This window comes from Pipistrellus hanaki, assembly GCF_964339955.1.
Source record: "Pipistrellus hanaki genome assembly, chromosome: 9".
Taxonomy (NCBI): domain Eukaryota; kingdom Metazoa; phylum Chordata; class Mammalia; order Chiroptera; family Vespertilionidae; genus Pipistrellus; species Pipistrellus hanaki.
The window spans coordinates 59,243,049-59,265,736 of record NC_140511.1 but is presented as its reverse complement, the minus strand read 5'-3'; the positions used below and the strand labels follow the sequence as shown (position 1 = coordinate 59,265,736).

Genomic DNA, 22,688 nt, shown 5'->3' with positions numbered 1-22,688 from the left:
CCTCATGTTGTATTATATAGACCTGCTTGTCACACTTGTTAACTGCTAGAGGTCAATAATGAAGTTGTTTAATCTTTGCAAGTTCTTAACAGCCTCTAAAATAATTTATTAGTTGCCTTCAAAGTGGCCAATTGCTAAATTATCCTCTAAAACTTCTCCTAAGTGACATAATGACTATGTAAAGCAAACAAAAGAAACAATCTTCCAGTTACTTTAGAGCTAAAAGGTGAGACTTTATTTAAAAATGTTCATGTTTAAGATAACCCTACAAATCTTTATTAAAAGCTTTTCTCAGCCATCTTAGCCATACCAAGTTCTGAAGTGGCATGACAAAATAATTTAGGTTTCTAAATAAAAAATTAAAAAATTGTTGTTTTTTTAAAATTTATTTCAGAGAGGAAGGGAGAGGAAAAGAGAAATAGGAACATCAATGATGAGAAAGAATCATTGATTGTCTGCCTCCTCCACGCCCCCTACTTGGGATGGAACCCACAACCTGGACATGTGCCCTGACTAGAAATTGAACTGTGATCTCCTGGTTCATAGGTCAATGCTCAACCACTGAGCCACACTAATCAAGTTCTAGATTTTTTAATTTTATTTTTTCCAGATCAGGAGCCTGGACCTCTGGTGGCTGCTGATGGAAAATCGCCCCTATACCAGGTACTTGCAGAAGGTCCTGAGTAAAGTTTCCACCTGACTGTAGGGAAGAGCATGCTCCCAATCAAGAACAAGTAAATTCCATTGCACTTCTGCAGGAGCCATGGAAGAGAAGCCTGGAATTGTGAGTAGGTCTTACCAGAGCTGCTTAGAGGTGATAGGTACAGAATAGGTTCCTGAAGAGAAACCAGGAGGGATGTGGGAAGGGAAATGAGCTGGACAATTAAACACAGGGTACAGTTCAAGAAGTACATGAGACTCATTGTCAAAAGACGTTAAAGGTTCCATTTCTTAAGGAATTGTTAATTATTTTCCCATTGTTATAAAAAGCATACAAATTTCTGTGTCAGAATATAGAAGGGTGTATCCACATGAGCTGAGATGGTTCTAGGCAAGGGAAAACTCTTAGTGTTAGCACTATTAGACAGTTTTATGGTGATAAAATATATGATTGCCATTAGATTTTAAGAAATATTGAAAATGGATTGCAGACCCTTATTATAATCTTTGTGGATCCATAAGAGCCTGTGGTCTAAATTTGAAGAAATCATTTGAGTAGATCAATCCAAATTTTTTTTTACCTTTATTTTTTTCAACACAGGAACTTAACATTTCCCTTAGCTTTACTGCCAGAAAAAAAGGTCTTCATTTTAAAATCCTCCATTCCCTCTGAAGCCACCCATATATATTCATGACTCAGGTTTGCTATCCCATCCACCGTTCCTTCATGAAACCTCATGCTGCCATCTGCTACTGTTTGAAGATAAAGAGGTGCAGATCCAAGCTTGACATAGAATTTTCTTCAAGGGGCACTTGACATGCACAGTGTGAAACCAACCAGGAATAAGGCCTTTCCAGGCTGCTGGAGAAAGTCCTTAAGGGGTGAGACCAAAGGGGCTATTCCTGTCAGCCAAGATTTATGGATTTTGTGGAATTCCACCCCCCCCCTTCCTTTCAGCTCATGAAAAATCTCTGCTCACTGACCTGACATTTTCTCTTTTTATTCATTTATTAAAACAATATTTGGGGTATCTTATAAAATTTATAAAGCCATGAAATATATATTTTTTTACCATGCCCTTAAATTCCAGTTTTACAGCCAGTCCTAATTCAGTATGTATTCTTCCATCTCTTTTTTGTCAGTGTATAATTAAATGTAGCAGCATATGTGGTTTTTTTTTAATCTATATATATATATATATATATATATATATATATATATATATATATATTTAAAAATTTTAAATATGATATAATTCTATTTCATAGACATAATTTCAAATTAATTATCATGTCAGGGATGAATATTGTTTTCACAATCTTATTGTTGAAATTAACTATTCCTTGTCAAGGCACATGTCTGGATTGCAGGCTTGATCCCCTGTGAGGGGGAGGAGGAATATAAGAGGCAGCCAATCAATATCTTTCTCTCATAGATGTTTCTAGTTGTCTATCCCTCTCCCTTCCTCTCTCTCTAAAATCTATAAATGCCTCAATTTGAAAGACAGGCAAAGGGAGAAAAGACATAAAACAATTGATGGAGAGAGACCAAAAGATGAAAGAATCACTACAGTACGGTGTCTTTGAGTACTAACAATAGCATTATAAGCAACATGAATGTATTATTCACGAAAAGAAAATTCAAATGCACTATTTCTGACAGTTATTTATAAAAATATTTCTCCATGATCATATTCAATCATAGTTTGTAGGAACCAAGCACAAGCCATGGACATTTTCATCTACATCATTTTGGAAACTCTGATTGTACTGCAAATTTGGTCATGAACTTCTTAAGCAAATCAGGCCATTAAAGAGTTCCTAGGGCTTCTCAGGCCATTTACTGTGCTGATTCTAAAAGATATAGCCCTGGCTGAGTACTTGGTTATGATGTGAGGTGACCAAAGCTCACTAAGTCTCAACTAATTTTATACTAACCCTCAAAACTGTGCTTAGTGATATGACCCAAGAGAGTGATACAATAGTATGTCTGCCACCAAGGACCAAAATTCAGTTGGAAAAAGTGGGAAAAACATAATGAAACAACTAGCAGGTTTTGATGGGTTGTTACCTTTGAGACCCAAACTGCATGAAGAGCATCCAGAAAGCAATAGTGAAAATGGCATTGCTGTGGAAGTATTGGAAGAAGAGGAATGGATGAGGAAGGTTCATGTTGGAGAGCAAAGAGAGGAATGATATGGTAGAAGTAAATGAGACAAGCTAATTAGATCTGTTGGAGTCTAGGAAAAATAGTTTCACCTTAAGATGAAAAAATAGGGATTCTTGAGAAAGATAGAAATAGCATTTCAAGAAAATGACTTTGTGTAGATTTGCAGGATAGATTAGAATGCATGGAGATATGAGATAGGAACATTGTTGAAGAGTCACTGTAAAATATTTTGTAAACTAAAATGTATGATTCAAAGGCTTATAAATGTGAAGGAGAACCAGAAATAAACTAAAATCCCTTGGAATGCAAAAGGCAGAGTTTGTTTAAGAGAATTTAGAGGAAGAATCCAAGTGAGTTGGAGGCACCTCTCAGACTAACAGCTAAATTCCACATCTAATCTATTTTTGGCTCCTGGCAAACAGTGAGCATACACAAAACTTGTCTTTAAAAAAGCCTTGAAATTAGTATTGAGGTATTCAGTTAATTTGCAGCTTAAAGACCTTCTATTGACACCTATTTACTAATTCAGAAGGTATAGAAATGAGTTATAGAGCACAATAAAAGATGATAAATTAGCCTGGATAAAAAATGATGAGATAAAACACAGGAAAAAGTATAGGAGAATGGATATAAGAAGGAATCATAAATAAGGCTTGTGATCCAAACTATAATGCGCCACACTTATAACAGGGGTGTGAGCTAGATAATTTGGCTTTAAACTTTCTGGTAGCTAATGTCAAAAGGGGAAAACTTGGCAATTAAATAACCTAGCATTACCAGATAAAACCATATGAACTATTAAGTAATCTTGGTTTAAGTCAGTGATCAGCAAACTACGGCTCCTGAGCCACATGCGGCTCTCTGGCCCCTTGAGTGTGGCTCTTCTACAAAATACCATGGCCTAAATGGGTCTATTTTGAAGCAGTGGTGTTAGAAGAAGTTTAAGTATAAAAAATGTGGTTCTCAAAAGAAATTTCGATCATTGTACTGTTGATATTTGGCTCTGTTGACTAAAGAGTTTGCAGACCACTGGTTTAAGTGATGTAAATTTAGCAGGATAACCTCTAATTATGTGCATTTCAGATTAAAGTTATTTTCCTCTGCAACAAACTCTCTCTTTGTCTTTGTTTCTCTCAGACACTTTCTTTTTCTCCACCCCCTTCTCTCCTATCATACACATTCGCTAGGGTCCAGTTAATGGAGGATAACTCCACCCTGCCCCACAGTGGAGTCAGGAGCCCATCCTTGCCCCGCCCTGCCCTCTCATACACACAGATATACACACAGAGAAAAGCACTAGTGTTTAAAAAATAGCAAATGTCTAACTTTGGCCAAATTGGCTCGTCTTTATGGGTAACTCAACACTTCTTTTCCTCCTCACCAAAAAATAAAAATAAAAAACCCATAAATTAATCCTTTAAGGTAAAAAGATAGAATTGCTTATTAAAATCTTATGTCTTGTGATGGACTTAATAAAATTAAGAATTTACAAATAGATAGGATGGGTAAAGAGAGAACTGGGAGAGAAGAAAATAGGATTTTCATTTAGATTTTTTCTATAATATAAAAATTAAATCATAAGCCAGTATTTGACCTTGATTGCAACAGAGAATTTAACTGAATCTATCTAAATTTGGCAGGCAGATAATGTTGCATACCTGGGGAAAGATCAGAAAACTTATGCAAGTCAAATGTGAAGGAGATCAAGTGCTAGTTAAATAACATTTAGAAATAAGAATGCGATGTTATTTGTAGTTAAGTACAATGACTACTTAATTTACTACAGTGATCTTTGAAGAAGAGTGAAGAATTTATGTGCAAACCTCAGGCCAAAGTGAGTTCCCCAAATAAGAAAGGGTTCATTAGAGTATGTGGTTCCTGCTTTGTAGTTTTGTCATAATAATAATCTGGTACTTCAGAGCAAGGAAGTAATAGACCCCTGCTTTTATAGGCAAGGCCACTACAAAATCTTGGGATATTTTCATTTCTGTTACATCTGAGCTACCAATCCCAAAGGATTCTCTCTTTCTAGTTGGGGAAAGTGAAATTACAGCTCATACTGTAGAAAGATGAGACTTTAGCAAGGGGGACTTTTATGGAGGTTATTCAATAATATCCTTCAGAGCAAAAAGGGGGCAGAAACATGACTGTGATTAGGGTTTGAAATTGAATGAAGAAACTAGTATACACATTGGGTAATATCCAAGCATATTCATTATTTGGAAATTGAAAGAAAGCTCATGTGTAAGAAAGTAGTAAGCCATAATGAAAAGAATTATACAGGTCTAGATCTGTGTTCTACTTCTGGCACTTATTAATAATATGGCCTTGGAAAATTCAAGCAACTTTCTCAGTCTCAAGTTCCTCCTTTATAAAATGGGAATAGTGACACCTATTGCCAAGGGTTGATGGAAGAAATAGAAAGACACACTGCTTAACACACCTCATACAAAGCCAGACAATTGAGGCAATCAATAGATATGGCAACTTTACTTACTAGTATTTCAATATAGTTTTGGAAATTCTGGGAGTATACAGACATAGTTCTTATTCTCAGGAATGCAGAGTTTAACAGAAGAGTCATACAGGTAAATAAAAATTAAAGAAATAATGTGATAAATATTATAGTAGCATAATATTTTAAAGGGGCATAGGCTAAACATGATTAATTTTGTTCTGGGTAGTAGGGAAGGTTTTCTGGAGGAAATGATCTAGACTAAATAATGAGTGACAATTTTTCAGTTTTTTAACCTCAATGAAGATAAGAATATATGAAAACCCTAGAATAAAGATGAATATGGATAAGGCAAAACAAAAAAAACAAAAGTGAGGATTGAGAATTAAGTTAGACTTTGAAAGGAAAGATGTTTTTCTAAAGCTATAGAATTTGTTTTTTTGTGGGTTTTTTTGCAGTCAGAATTATGGATGATTTTTTAAAATCAGTTTTTAGCAAAGAAATGACTGGTTCAATCTGCTTTAGAAGGGACTCAGACTTAGCATGTATTATCTAATTTAAACCACTATCAGAGTTTGCTATTAAAGTTTGTGTATTACAGATCAGGGAAAAAAAATCCTGTAGAGGCAAAGTAATTTGTGTCGTCACAGAATAATTAAATAGTAAAGTCAGGGTTTGTACTTATGAAGTCTGGCCATTCCATACGTGATAGTAGAGACAGTCTTGTTCTAGTAATTCACTGTCACACTTGACCAGATCCATTTTTAAAATCTGTTCATGAGCCCAATCTCATTTGAGCCTCACAGAAAATCTTTGAGATAAAATTAACTCTTTTGATGGATAGCACCATTTCATAGAAATTGATGTGTCCAGCACAAAGGCACTAGAGCACTAATCTACAGATTGTGCAATCCTCTTCCTCATATTCAGGGGTGGGCAAAATAGGTTTGCAGTTATGAGTATGTGAGGCACAGAGTAAATAATGCTGTTGTAATAATAATAACAGGCATGTCTTCTTCCAGGTGAGTAACTATAAACCTACTTTTGCCCCCTCCTATATAACCATTGCTCTGTGAAAACCTGTGTTCTGTCAAAATTGGAACATCAAAATATCGATATAATTGTCTGATGCTTACACTTTAATTTCCAAATGCCAATGTGAGTGTGTCTGTTGTGTCTTTTACTTTTGATCGAACATTATTTTTTAATGAAGTCTAAAATTTATATATGACACAAGTTCAAGTCACTTGGGCAGTGTAATTCCCTTTCTTCTGTTAACAGCCACTAAAGTCCTTTCATCAAGTTATAACATGTTGGATGAAGAAAAAACTAAGAACTAACTCTTTTGCAAAGTATGAGCAGGGGTGGCTTTACTATATTTTGCTGACTAATACCCTCATTCATTTTTCAGCTCCAGCAAAAACACAAGCCTGTTTTTACACCTTCCTTAATAGGCACATTCACTGCAAAAATACATAGTCATCTTATAAATAAACGAGAGGCCTGGTGCACAAAAATTTATGCACTGGGCAGGGGGGTCCTTCAAACAGGCCTGCACCCTCTCACAATCCAGGAGCCCTCAGGGGATGTCCACCTGCCAGCTTAGGCCTCTCCCCAGAGGATGGGGCATAAGCTGGCAGTCAGACATGCCTCTGGCAGCCCGGGAGCCCTTGGGGGATGTCTGACTGTGGCTTAGCTGCAACCAGACATCCTTAGCACTGCCACTGTGCTTGAAGCTGCCAGCCTATCTTGTGGCTGAGCGGAGCTACCCCTGTGGAAGTGCACTGACCACCAGGGACAGCCCCTGCATTGAGTGTCTGCTTCCTGGTGAAAAGTGCATGTCATAGCAACCAGTCACTCCTGGTTGTTCTGCTGTTAGGATCAATTTGCATATTATCCTTTTTTATAGAGGATGGGTGATGGTGGTTATAGAGATACATATTTATCTTGTTAATATTTCACATTAAATATTGGATCTTAAGTAGGAAGCAGAAAAGGAAAGAATGAATCCTTGTGTTTTCTGTAATTTCTGAGAAAGATCTGGAGAGAGAGAAGGAGAGATTTATAAAAGATTTTTGAAAATTTTCTAATCCAAAGTTTCATGAACAGCAGAAGTAAAGTGAAGGGAAGGGCAATTGTCTAGTTCACCCAGGCCATAAACTCTTTCATCTAAAATAATGACATGATGAAAATTACTTGGTTTTTGCTTAAATGTTTAGAAAAATTGCATGAATATTGTACTTCACATACATCTACATATATCTCTATACCATATGCCTTACCATTCTAGAATCTTGAAGAGAGACTGGCTAACTCTTTTTATAAATGAACATGTTAGCATAGGTATTTAGCTAGATGTTAATAAAAGGAGAGTAGTAAAGGGAACCAGAGTCTATTAAGCCTGATCAACTGGGAAGTGTCCTTCCCGCTTGCTTCAGAGCATTCAGAGGTTTCCTAGGAGACAACAGCATCCTTCACCCTCAGGACCTAGTCCTGGAAGCAGGCAGGAAAGATCATTACTGGTCATTATCGGGGGAAGAATAAAAACAACAAAAGGGAACTTCCCCTGCTGGGGGCATGCTCAGTAGAAGCCTAGGTGATGCAGGGGCAGGTGCTTCTACTGTGAGGCATGTGCAATGGTAGCTAAGACAGTGACCATATGGCTCTGTTGGTCTAGCCCAGGAAAAGGATGAGATTGGGTAAGGGACACAGAACCCCAGAATATCTAGGAAATGAATTGGTTAGCGGGATGATCCAATACCAGCTCATGAAGGAATAGGAAGTTAGTGGGTTAGTCTGACAAAGCTCCTGTTTCTTAATCCAAGCCGAATTACTCTGAAGAGAAAAATAGAAGGATTTTTATTTGGTTAGTATGCTGATGGATTTTGCTCCTGAAGAGGAGAGAGAGAGAGAGAGAGAGAGAGAGAGAGGGGGGGGGGGAGGAAAGGAACAGAAGGAGAGGGGATGATTAACCAAATGTAAAAATGGCAACAAACAAATAACTCTAAGAATAGGGATGGCTGGTATTCAGTTTTAAGTTGTTTGCAGGAGGTGATATACACAGCCCTCCCACCCCCATCGTCTCCCAGAGCTTTAGTAAATTCTGCTCTATTACAAGCCCTATTCAAGATTTTATGTGTGTAAATCAAGAAGAGAAGACAGTGTTTCTTTTTTTGGGGGGGTAGGGGGTGGGGGTTGGGTGGTGCTGTCTGAGGTTATGTGAACAGGAAAGAAAAACCCACAGTTGGATTAAATATTCTTTTTTTTTTTTCCCCCCCTGAGAATGAACCACTGGGATTTCCAAGTTTGAAAGTGGCCCACAGTAACCACTTGGTGGTTTATTGATCTATTTGAGCAACTATGCTAGTCCAGAGGCAATTCTAGGTATGGCTGTATCCCGGCCAGTGCTCATTTTTGTCTTCCACTTGGACACCAAGTTGATCCATCCTTAAAACAAACTTGGTCCTGCTTATGCTCTGTCCTGAAATTTCTATCTTATCATGGATTTCTGCTGGAATTACCACCTGGCTTTGTGACATGGTCAGTCCAACGGAACCCAGTTCATGGCAGGAAGTTTCAAAAACATGGTTACTTGTCTCTGTGGCCAAGCTTGCTATTTCTTTCTTTTATTTATATATATATATATATATATATATATATATATATATATATATATATATATGTATAAATGATAAGAGATAATCACTGATCAGCTGCCCACAGTTCCTGGGGATTGAGCCCACAACATGAGCATGTGTCCTGGCTGGGTATCAAAGTATAGCTTCCTAGCTATTTCATACATTGGTGCTCAACCATTGAGCCATGCTGACTGGGCCAAGCTTGATATTTCTACCAGAGTACAGGACTCGGGAGAATACTCCCTGGTTCTGCTATGGCCTGACAAATTCCTCCGTGCATCTTTTTCCACCAATGGAAATACTGTGACCTACGTGCAGGCCTCAGGCCCTGCATCTTAGATTTGCTGCCAAAGGCTTTTTTAATCTCTGGGCCCAAATAAAGCTGACATCCTTTCACAGCATCTAACACCTAGGCCAGCACAGTATTCCTAAGCGTGAAATGAGTTGCCCTCTGAGAAAAGAGACTTCATAAATTAGACTTCTTTGTGGAAGAAGAGGTAGTGTACATGATTTGTTCTTTACTGCAAGGGAAAGTCATGATACAACCCTGACTTCTGGCTCCCTAAAGTATTTTCCTAAACTGGCCGGTCTCTAAATATTCTTAGGGTTTATCTACTAGCGTCTGCAGCACTTGTGTCTTAAAGGTCTTTGCATGTTAGTCACCTCTAGCATATTCAAGTCAATCAGAATGATGTCAATGATGGGTTGGATCAGTGTGATATTTTGTAGGATTCCAGGATAGTCCAAATCTCTTTCTCTATATTATGACAGAGAGAAGATTTACCATAACCCTGGAGTAAAATTGTGAATATGTTGTTGTTCACTTATTGTGAATGTCAGCTGTTTCTGATCCTCAATCCTGATAGGATAGAAAGGAATATATTTACCAAATTAATGATCATGTACCTTGTACCCAAAGCAATATTATATCAGCTGAATCTAGTTAAAAAACAAAACAAAAAAACTTATTTGACATAATTATGGATGCTCCTTGGTTGAGCTGTTGATGGTCTAACGTCATTCTCTAGGATTCATCTGGTTTTTACAGGAGTCCAGACTGAAAAATGAAGTAAAACTAATTTATTTAAATCTTATAATGTTTTAATCTCTCTGCCTTTGGGATATGATGCTGTTGTTGATTTACTATTTTAGCAGGCGGGGAATGCAGTTTCAACAGTTTCTACTGGCTTCCCAGCTCTACTAGCAATTTCCCACAGGCTAAGGGCCCAATGGGAGGGTTACTCCAAGGATGTCGATCACAAGTATACATTCATGGTTTGAGGAAATAACCACCAGGTGAATTCATGGACCCAGTGGACTCACTGTAGTTCAGACTTCAGGAGACATGTTGATGCCTCAGGTCTCCAGGTATTAGAGCCCTGAGAGACACTGTGTTTATGTATGATCTCTAGGACTCATTTATGTAAGCCTCCTTGACTACCATTCCAACCTTGCCATTAGATATAACAATGCTGACATCCCAGTTAATTCTGCTACATAGCTTCTATGGCTTGAGAGTTTCATCATCTTCACTGCTATCAGTGAGCCAAAATGTGTGACTACCTCTCCACCTATCTGATTTCATAGATGTTGGTTCCTCTTTCCCCATCACATCTGTGTTTCTGGCGAAGCTCAATTCTCTTCTGGGTCTTCTGGCATTCCATAATATATCTGCATAGCTAGTTCTCTCACTAACCTGAAAATACTTTTATTTGTAATAAGCTTTCAATTTTAAAATAGTTTTAGATATAGGAAAAAGGTACAAGGATAGCACAGAGAGTTCTCACATCCCTCTCATTCCCCGAGCCAATTTCTCCTCTTACGTTACCATCTACAATTATTGAAACTAATAAACCAGTATTATTACTGGCTAAAGTCCATCTTTTATTTACATTTCCCTAGTTTTTACCGAATGTGTTTTTCTGTTTCAGGATCTCATCCAGAATACCACATGACATGAAGTCATCATGGCTCTTTAGGCTCAGTGACATTTCCTCAGACTTACCTTGTTTCTGCTAGTCTTGACAGGCTTGAAGTGTATGTGTTTTGTAGAATGTTCCTTATTTTACATTTGACATTTCTTATCATGGTTAAACTGGGATCCTGAGCCATTTAGTCCATTTCTCCACCTTCTGCTATGGCAACTCAGACATTTCAGCTTCTCTCATCCTAGCCATTACGTCCTCTGGTCTCACAAGAGCCATGCTTGTGGTGAATTTGAACCATTCCCTGGGGTCCTGGCCAAAGTATTGAATATGGTATCCTAAGAGAGTATCCCTAGGTCAGTAAATGCTCCTTCATCTAATCTTGTGTTCTGGTGAGTGATATTGGTGATAGATAGTGATAGATAGAAAAGACAGTCTCTTGAGAATTAATGCACTTGTAAGAGAGAGGAAGGGAGAGGGATAGAAAGATAGAAACATCAATGAAGGAGAAACATTAATCAGCTGCCTACTGCATGCCCCCTCCTGGGGATTAAGCCTGTAACCCGGGCATGTGGCCTGCCGTGACTTTTTGATTCCTAAGTCGACACTCAACCACTGAGTTACACTAGCCAGGCCAGAAGTTTCTCTTGATATTCATAGGTAATTAGTGGAACTCTGAGAAAATAAAGATTCCATTTCAAGAAGCCAGGGGGCACCAGATGGTATTTGGGTTCCTCCTGAAGAACATACACTTTACCTGGAAAGGTGGCCCACAAGGTGCATTACTTTTCTTCTCTCCTTTCCATGGGCTGGAAACATGGTTGCATAGTGCTACCTTATTGAGTCATCTGTTACGTGGAAAGATGGGACATAGAATAAACTTATAGACAAATTTCTTCCAACATGGTTCAGATCCTAAAAATTATTGAGAATGTCTCTTTTACTCTAACAAGTAATGCTAACTTTTCTTCATACTGAATGACCATTCCCTAGGTTGAAACTTTGTAGATAGGCAGCAATATCTTATTACTAGATAAAACAATGACTAACAAAAGCTAAAGTCCACAAATAAATGTTTAACTGAAGAAAAAAATAGGCCTGTTTGTATATAAACTATTAAGCAAAGTTTTTAAAATTGTAATGAAGTAAGATCTTATAAGTTGCATGTTTATGTACTTTTTATCCTCATTTGTAAGACTATTTATTGAGTTATTATTTATTGAACCAAACCTACATGCTTGATACTGTGTTAATTATCTTAACTACTTCAGAAGCATTATTTTATTTTATTTATTTTTTTAAATATATTTTATTGATTTTTTATTACAGAGAGGAAGGAAGAGAGATAGAGAGCTAAAAACGTCGATGAGAGAGAAACATTGATCAGTTACCTCTTGCATACCCCCTACCGGGGATGTGCCCGCAACCAAGGTACATGCCCCTGACGGGAATCGAACCTGGGACCTTTCAGTCCGCAGACCGATGCTCTACCACTGAGCCAAACCGGCCTCGGCTAGAAGCATTATTTTATTAATCCTCACAGTTACTCTTCATAGTATAATTCAATTTTACATCTGAAGAAACTAAGTCTCAATGTTTCCATAGCTTTTCTCAAACCTTAATGTGGGGCAGAGCTTGGGAAATAATCCAAATTTGACCAAATAATGATACCCTGTCTTCTTAAAACTAAATGTTTACTTCTGCCTTACAAGGTCACTAGTTGAATTTTAAAAGCCACCTCCCTCCTTTTTTTTTTTTTTTTTTTTTTAATTTCATGCCAGATTTGCAAGTTCAGTTGGTTACTCACGACCAAAAAGAGCAAAACCCTTTAATCAAATACAGTAAGAGCACTCTGAGGAAAAGAGAATATCAGGCTTATCATAAAAGGACAGGCAGAGCCACACTTTCTAAAAGTTGAAAATTGAATTGTTCCTCTTGAGTAGGATCACTGTCTGTTGATTCTTATGAATACATCACATAGGCATTTCTAAACTTAACACACACAGATGTTTCTATTATTAAGTATTATGAGGTCTACTTGCTCTCTGTTTTCCTCCTTCGAAAGCGAGGTTGACGTTAATCCTAAGGGCATGTGGGGCATTTTTATTCCTTGGGGACTAAAAATAAACACGCAATAAAGTCAGGGTTAGTGGCAGACATCAGGGCATCAAAGCACATCAGCTGCAGTGTGTAGGCTTTCCTCCACCTGAGTGGGCATGATGTGCATCTGGGGGAAAGCGAGTTCTCTGCAAGTCTTTCCCCAGTGGAGACATTGCCAGAGGGTGGAGGCTGCAAAACAGAACATTCTGGAACCTCCTGTGATCAGAAACAAAGTACCAACTACTGGCCTAAGAGTTGGCCCGAGGCGATTTCAGGAAGTCAGCTGAATTTATGCTCCCTTCCCGGTGCCTGACATACCCCTTGTTGACCATAAGTCTTGGTCTTATATCTCTGCTCCAGTATCTTTGTATACTGCTTTTAGAATATTTATTACAGAATAGTATGAAACCTTCAAAATATCCTTTTGAGATAAGTTTTAGTGTCTTTATTTTAACAAAGGTTTTTTTGTTTGTTTTTACTCAAGTTCACACTGCACGTTAGCAGTAGAACTAGGCCCAGACACATCTTCTAGTCCTCCTTTTGAAAGAATGAGTGGGAGGTGGGGGCAATGAGGAGATAAGGACACCTATGTAATACCTTAATCAATAAAGAAATTTTAAAAATAAATAAAAATAAAAAATATGTGTCAATCACATTTAAGTTTGTTAAGTTATTCCAAAATTATAAGCAGAGCCACCAAGAGCTAGCTTTAACATATATATATATATATATATATATATATATATATATATATATATATATAATTAAAATATATTTATAAATATATTAAAATTAATTTTAAATAAATATTTTAATATAGTTAGGAAATCGAGTTTTAGAATCAAATTAGAAATCATGGAATGATAATAGAAATCCAAAAAATGATTTCTTAGAATAGCATTCCAGGCAGCACAGAAACAAATATTACTGAGAAACCCAGCACCTACAATGAGTGACCATTGTGGGTGGACCTCCGTTATTACCTCTCAAACTCTTCTGATGGAGGACAATGATGACACTAAACACTTAATAAATTAATCACCCAAATCCTGGCTTCAGATGAGTCACTATGGAAAAAATATACATTGTAGTTACTATATACAACACATTTTTGCAAAGCTGCCTTTGAGGCTGGGACAGATTTATTTGTATATCTGTAGTAAGGACAATTATTCCATAAATTTTAGTATAAAAATATGCCAAAGTTACTCATTCATGGTTGTGGGTAGTGATGGCAGGAGTGGCATGATAAAATTGGTAGGAAATGAGGGACTAAAGTGTTTTTGTGGTAACTGATAAAATTATGTCTGAGCTCGCCAACTATATCGTATGTTCAAGTGCAAGTCAAGAGAATTGGAGTATTAAAAGTCACTTAATATTAAAACTATTTCAATTGAAATTGTATTTGTTTATTTATAAGGTTCGTTCTTGAGAATATGAAAATATCATAAGATCTTCAAGAGGCCTTGGGTATTACTGCTCTATTTCACTGGAGATATGTTGATGATCAGCTTGAAAGGTAGACCCAGACTTTTCTCTATTACATTTGAACGGCCTCCTATCAAGGCTAGAAAAGTGAGTAAGCTGAAATAATCTTTGTAAAAAAAAAAAAACAACTCAGTTAAAAAAACACACACATTGAACTTGGAGTACCCCAGGTTAGAATTACGATGAAAGCTACCACTTACCAGCTGTATGACCTTGATCTTGACCTTGGGCAAAGCACTTTTATGTGCTTTTATTTTTATTTTTTTTCATTTGTGAAATGGGACTAGTGACACATTTTTATAGCCTCTCATTGCTGTATAAAGTCAAAATCATGTAATATATAAAAGTGTCAGACACCTAGGAGATTCTATGACCTTTTGAAGCTTATTCAAAATTTTTATTTTAATGCCTAAAAGCCTGAATCAAACAAAAAAAATCCTTTCCTTTTATGCTTCTTTAACAAAATCAAGCCCCTTTGTAAATCATGATGTGTTTCCCCCTTTGCCATTCTACAACAGTGGAATTGCTTGGTATTGTAGGACAATTAGCAAAGGACTTTGATCACCATGCTCAATTGCCCTCCCAATTAGACATTCCCTTTGAATGTTCTACTTGTTTTCTGAAGAACTTTGCCTCAATTAGTCTGTTTTAATATTAAATAATGTTCTCTGCTGGACTCTGCGATTTGCCTTTTAAAGTTGTAGTTACCATTTCTTCACACAAGTTAAGTCTATGTGAACCGAGTAAATAAAGTTGTAACTGCAGACACATTTAACTAGAATAAACCTGGGAATCTGATAGGATGGGATATAAATTACAGTTTTTATTTAGATGGCAAAATGTGTTTGCAGTAAAATATTTCAGCTTTTTTAAAAAAAAGCTTAGAATATTTTTTCTTATTTTATTTTCCCCCCTCAGTAAAATAAGAATTAAACATAGATTATATATCTAAACATAGATTACCCTTACATTCTCCTTTTTCAGTAAAACAAGAATTAAACATAGATTATTAAACACTACTTAAATTCATATAGTTTAATTTATTGAGAAACTTCTAGGTACCAAAAGTACTTCAGAGAACAAAATAAACAAAGCCATTAGGGAGCTTATGTTCTTGTGGAGGAATGTTAACATTTAAAATATCATGTAGTATATAGTAGGAGATACATTTCTCAGCGGGGGTGGTGAAAGAACAGAGTAGAAAGAAAGATTTGGAATGTGGTTGTCTGCAATTTAAGTAGGTTAGTCAAAAAAGATCACACTTGAGAAGACTTGAAAAGGTGATTTAGTTACTTACATTATTCCAATAATGTAATTATTAATATGCTATACCATCATTTAAAAAATGCTATAGCTAAAAACTAGAGAAATTAGTTATATCCAATATCATAAGATGGCTTAGTGAGAAGGGAGACAAAAACTTGGTCTTTTGTTGCAGATAAAAGGATGTTTTCAACTATGTCACAAAGGCGTGGGGAACAAATATCTTTCTAGTATGTGAATTAAATTCAAGTGTCAACTCATGGATGTTCTAAATCCTCCAGCCTTCCCGGATAACTATTATTTATTTGTTTGTTTGTTTGTTTGTTTATTCCTCACCCGAGGATGTTTTTGTTGATTTTTAGAGAGAGAGGGAGAGAGAAAGAGAAAGAGGGACATTGACATGAGAGACACACCAATTGCTTGCCTGTGTTGTATTATACAGGCCTGGACTGGGATAGAACCCACAACCTAGGCATTTGTCCTGACTGGGAATGGAATCTGCAACCTCTTTTTGGTGTATGGATGATGCTCCAACCAAATGAGCCACTTGGACAGGACAAACCTTTCTTTAATATCAGAAACAGGGAGAGGGAGAGAGAAAGAGAGAGAAGGGAGAGGGTGAGAGAAGAGAGAGAGAGAGGGTGAGAGCAGAGAGAGAGAGGAGAGAGAGAGAGAGAGAAGGAAGGTTTTGAGAAATGTCACTGCCACCAGCCAGATTCGTGTACCATTTCCTTGTCTTTGTTTTTATGCCAAGTTCCAGCACCATTCCCACAGGATTTAAAAAGAAAAAAAGAAAGCCTGTTGTCTATAAGTGGAGTTTCGTTGTCTTTGCCACTTGGTCCTCAGACCTACCCTTTCTATATCCATAAAAGTGCCAGCCAATCAAGAGACCTCTACTATGTGTCATGTCTTTTGCAGTTCCAAGAAGGAGCAGAATCTGTGGATTTTCTGTTTTGTTTATTTTTGTTATTGTTTTTTTTGTGTTTTTTCTTTCTTTCATGATATAACTCTTGGATATGGTCCATTTTCATCAGTCTTCATAAGCAGAAATAAGCATTATATAGAATTATCTTCTTCAAAATAGGAATTATTCAGTATACCTCAGGAGGCAAAAATGGCTATAGCCATTTTGCAATTTGATACAAAGCAGTAATTCCTGTTCCACTATAACTTGGAGTCACCAGCTTGTATCCTAGGGACTTGTTAGATAGGCATGTTTGTCGAGAGAAGCACTCTGTGGGAGGACCATTTTCTCAGATGTAAACCATTTAACTCACATTGTGAGGAGTTCTTGGAGAACATTCCCTCCTTGATAATGTCCACAGGAGGGAAAAAAAAATTCATCATGTGAAATTATTAGAGTAGATTAGCTTCTCTGAGCACACTTTTGATCTTGCCACTTCCTTGTTTAAAATCAAAACCAAAACAAATAACATCCATTTACCTTACTACTCTACTCCTGCTTCCACTGGACAGCCAAGGCCCATCCTAGTATATTTTCCTCCTTCCTATCCCAGGCCCAAATAAACATGGTATGCATTGTATGGTATTAGCAACATCGTATCTTTTTTTTTTTTTTTTGGATGCTCTATCCTTGCAGGTTCCTTCTGTTGGTAGCATTCCATATCCTCAAACTCCCTTCCTCTTTTCCAATATAATTTACTTGCTCTGTGCACCCTGTAGTACTCTTTTACTCTACAGAAACTTTTAATGACAATTTTAAATCTAACCTACTTAATAGGGGAGTGTGTATGTGGCAGGTGTAACAATCTTACACTAAAGGAATAAAATGTTGATGATGGCATTTGTGGCACCTGCAAGAGGGTGTAAGAAATATTGGAGTTTCCTCAGGCTAAAGAAGCATGTTTCCCTTCCTCCCCTTCCCCCTCCAATGTTAATATTTCTGTTGTAGGGATGTGCTTTCTAGTTGATGTAGAATTGAATGTATTGGTTCTTTTATTTTCCCTGAAAAGTTATTAATAAAGTTGATGTTATGCCTTATAATCAGCAAAAACCTTGCATAGAGTGAGCTTTTATAAGAAAGAGGAAGAGAGTTTGAAGACATGGAATTCTACCAATATTCTCTTTTATGCCTTTACTTCAAAGGGTAAAAAATGGAAAATAAGTGAGAGTGAAATGAATACATTGATGCAATGCCTTATAATCAGCAAAATGTTGCAAGCAGGGGCAGACATTTCCTTCACATCCCAAACGATTAGCCACTCTGCTTCCCTAGTGTTTTGAAATCCAAGACTAACAAAATTCATGTAGGTGCAGGTTAACTAAAAACAATGAGCAGTACTGATTTGCTCTGCGACTTCAAGCTCCTGGTATTTAACCTGGAAGTATCACTGATGTAATAATAGTGCCTGGAATTAATATTCACCTGATTTGTGCAAGTTATTTATGTGCCTTGTGGATTCAACACTAATACTTAGGTGGTGTTTAAAATAGTCAAGCTTCTGAAAGCCAGAATTCTGGTTTTCTGCTGAGATTACCAACAAAAACCTGTTATACAACTGGAATACCTTATGATGAAAGTAATGAAAAGCTTTAGGTTAAGGTAAAACTATTAAAGACCTCCTTTTCCTTAACCCAGATCATATCAACTCTGCAAACTTACATACAGCTCTTGGGAGAGGTTTTGCATGTTTATTTGTAGCTACAAGCACATTTCAGCCATCAAAGCTTTCTGTGGCCTAATTTAAATTCATGGAGCAAAGTAGGGAGTAAAGACAGTATCTAGACTAAACAAATAATCAAAGGTTTATTCAGTTACCTGGATCTCAAAAGCAAAAATAGAATTTTTTTATGTTTGATAGGAAATGTTTCTGGCCTTGGGCATAATCAGTATTTTTTTTCCCTCTTCTTTTTCTTTTTAAATTATTGTTTTAATTTTCTACAATAGCTGTTATTCATTACACTCTGTTGACCAGGACTTGTACCTGTATCTTCAATGAGTTAGTTATCTATACAGCTGACCAACTCATACAGACATACATAGAGAGATTCTTTAAAATAGGTGAGGGTGCTTACAGATTACAAAAGTGAGTACCAAGGAAGGTTGCACCCCACAGGAGTTGGGTGGGGGAGCAAGAAGGGTGAGTCAGGAAAGGCTTTCAGAAGCACAGGAGACATGAACTAGATTTTGTGGCACTGATAGGCTTTGCTGATGTGGGGCTGGGAAAGACCTCTGAGAAGGAAAGTGAAGCAGAAACAACATTGAGCAATTGCCACCAACTGCTTGCTGGGGGGTACTTTAGAGCAATCAACAGAGTTTATCAACAGAGCAGAAACAAGTATTGGTGACTGGATTTCCACCTTCTCTCATTTGTCTTGGCCCTAATTCTAACTAAGCCTTTAGGTACAAGTATTGTAAATTGGTCAAAATGAAGGAGAGATGGAGAAGATTGAGGACTACAAACAATGTATAAATTTTTGGTAAGTCTATTTTTTGAAGCCTAGGCTCAAGAGGGAATCAACTGTTAAGTTCAGTATGCTTTCCAGTAAGTCAATAAGGTAAATATTATTTTTTCATTTTAAATATCAGATAAAAAAGGAAGAGGAAATTTGAGACACGTAAAGACTCATAATAACCCTGTAGGAGCATTATTCCCTTGATCATATGAGTCTCAGAAAGGTTAAATGATTTGTTAACAACACCACAGCTCACTGAAGCTTCAGCAGACTTGAGCAAAGGTCTCCTGATTCCTTGGTCTTTGCTCCTTTCCCTCCACACTCACTGCCTCAGGCAAATGCAGGTTCACATCTTCCACCCTTCCTCACTCAGAACTAAGACACCACTGAGGGGGTTGTGTTTGCATTTTACAGATTCCATTTGACTAATTTAAAACGCTGAGGTAGTCAACCTGTATCACCTCTGTTTCCCAGTAATGTTTAACCTTAAGGTTTTTTTTTTAAAAAAATCTAGGAGATAAAAGAGCATGTTATCTGGCAAGTCCACTCCACCTCCAATTGCCCACCCCCACCTCCCACTTGGTTATTAATTTCAGAACACATCTGAATTCTTTCTTTGTAGCATTTGCTTGAGTAGAGGAACAGACAGCTCCAGGTCAGGAGCAGATTTCAAGTTCTCATTTGTTGGTTCCAGCGCCATTACCAGATTCCTCTCTGTAGTCAACCTTTGAGATCTTCCCTGCGTGCAACTTGGTATTTGAAGATCCACAAAGGTCATTGTTCTCTTCACAGAGTTAGTCTGCTCTTTCAGCAAAGCATTTGCTGTTCTGAGCTTTGCTGCTGGAAGCAACTTTTCCCTGAGACCTGGTCGAAAGCAATTCTCAGGTGTCCAACTTCCCAGCATGGAGGTGAAGAACTTTGCGGCTTGGGATTATGTCGTATTTGCAGCCCTCTTTATCATTTCTTCTGGAATCGGGGTGTTCTTTGCTATTAAGGAGAGAAAGAAGGCGACTTCAAGGGAGTTCCTTGTTGGGGGAAGACAAATGAGCTGTGGTCCCGTGGCATTGTCTCTGACAGCCAGCTTCATGTCAGCTGTCACTGTCCTGGGGGCCCCTTCCGAGGTCTACCGCTTTGGGGCCTCCTTCACACTCTTCTTCATTGCGTATACTTTTGTCATCATCTTCACATCAGAGCTCTTTCTGCCTGTGTTCTACAGATCTGGCATCACCAGCACTTATGAGGTAAGACAACTCTCCCCCTATTCTTTGTTTGGGGAGGAGGCGCTATTTTCTCTCCACTTAATCACTCTTTTGTTGTTTTTGCTTCCCCCCCGCCTCTAATAATACACACCTTCTTAATGATAATCTGTGGTAATTGAAATATACTCATTTATTTTTAGGAAAAAATATTACAATGCTATTGGGGAAAGCTTAAGCTTTGGATACAGACATACCTGTTTCTTTTTCCTAGAGTACGAAGTCATAGAGCCAACCCTAGGAGGACATTTCAATGATTAAGTGAGAACCTGTGTATGACTACTGAATGCATTGCATAACTTTTAAGAGCTTCTCAATGAGAGAGCTAAAGTTATTATTTATATTATTATTAACGTATTCTGGGTATTATGAATGTTGTCATTTTCCACAAGAAAACAGAGATAATACAGGTGAATGATTGTATAGTGAGTCAAGCCTACTGTGAACCCAATTTGTCTGTATCTCTTTCCATAAGATAGTAGAGTTGAGCACTCTACTATAAATTATTACTATGCTCCAGTTTTTAGTGGGGAAATTATAATGTTTTTAAAAATTAGAAAATATTTTAATGAGAAAGAATTGCTCAATTATACAAATGTGGGGATTATTTTAATAAGAGGAAATGAGGTAGTCATGTTTTTACTTTGAAATAATTCTTAAGAAAAATATGGAGTTAAAAATTGAATTTGTACATGTAATATTTGTGATAAATATTAGTTTTTATGAAAAAAAGTGTTTATTTTCTTTATCAAACATCCTTACTAAGTCACAGCAGAGGACTCTTAACAGAAGAGAAATGTTTTTCTTTTTTGTGTGTGTTTTTATAAATTTTGTAAGCGAAATGATTATTAAATTAGTATAGAAATAGAAAAATATTTACAATATTAGTGCCTCCATGGGACAAACATGGGTTGAAGAAGCTGATTACTTCTTATTTTAAAATATATTTACATATGGGAATTGCCTATACGGTTTTAGTATATAAAATTAATTTACAAAGTTTGTTGCCCTCTACATATTTTTTTTAATTCTCTAATAGTAAGGAATCAAGGTTATGCAAAGTACATATGGAGTTATTTTGGGATTGTCTCTTGCTCTGTAAGAACTGGCATAGGGATTAAAAGTATGGACTCCAGATTCAAGTCTATTTGGCTTTGAATGCTAGCTAGCTCTGCCATGATTTGGGGAAAATGACTTAATTTCTCTGTACTTGATTTTTACATATGTGAAATCGTGATGATGAAATCACCTATCTCAAAGGACATCTCTGAGGAGTAAATGCAAAACCTTTTTTTATTATTATTTTTTTTAATTATAGTTGACATTCATAGGCAAATTCTTTTAATACATCCTGGCAAACAGTAAATGCCACATCAAAGTTTTGTATTATTATGTTTGTTGTTGGCACTGTCCCCATATTTGTATTATGATTTAGTCTATCTATTGAAGCTTGAATTTGTTTCTTTGTTCATCATCCATTCCCTGTTCCATAAATATTCTTTCTGGGATCTTTTAAAGCACTAAATATGGGAGGGGATAGAGTCTTTCCCCCCAGCTCTTGGCCTTGTGATTTGTTTTGACCAACAGGATATGGCAGAAATTATGTGTTTAGCTTAGGCTTCATTAGGCTCAAAGTTTCTGTCTTTGTTTTCCTGGATTGCTGTCTTGACACTGCTATACCAGGAAGCCGTTTAAGGTGGTCTAGCTTCTGGGGCATGAGTGGGAATACAGAGGGAAATAGAGACACCCTAGTCACCAGCCATGGCCAACTAACAACCAGAGGCTTCAGTGAGGCCATCTTGGACCTTCTCACCCGGCTGATCTTCCAGTTGATTCCAACCCCATGAGAGCTCAGGGAAAACAAGTAGAGGAATCACTCAACAGATCTTCAAAATTATGAGAAATAATAAAACCTTTATTTTTAAGCCCATGAGTATTGGGGTGGTTATTAGATGGCAGAAGCCAATTGATTTAAACGCTTTGATATACAGTGGGATTTCAAGACTAAGATATGCCATCTGTGCTACTTTATCACCATCCTGTCCCTTGTCAAAGCATAAGGAATTGTTCTCACCCTCAAGTTATATATTAGGTTCCACTCATTTGCAATATTATACATTTTCATTATCTACACTTAGTTTATAATTAGTCTCATCATGCTGTCTCCACTTTAATTTATGTTATTTTTTTCTCTTTTTAATCACACGCTAATAAATCCAGTTTATTATTATTTATATCTAACACTAGTTTAGAGGCTGGTGTCTGGTCTACATACTTTCTCATTTTTCTTGGACTTATTAAACTAAATGGCTTCTA

General features: G+C 37.0%; 1 protein-coding gene and 1 long non-coding RNA gene across 2 annotated transcripts in view; both read left to right on the top strand.

Annotated features, from left to right (window-relative positions):
* Positions 1-22,688, top strand: part of LOC311627276 — a 570,423-nt gene that overhangs the window by 166,412 nt on the left and 381,323 nt on the right. The gene's annotated exons all lie outside the window — the stretch shown is intronic.
* Positions 19,735-22,688, top strand: part of SLC5A12 (solute carrier family 5 member 12) — a 33,109-nt gene continuing 30,155 nt past the window's right edge. The window contains exon 1 of the mRNA XM_084893605.1: positions 19,735-20,357. Within this exon, the coding sequence (XP_084749731.1) occupies positions 20,019-20,357 (339 nt within the window). The 5' untranslated portion in view covers positions 19,735-20,018. The remainder of the gene's footprint in view (positions 20,358-22,688) is intronic.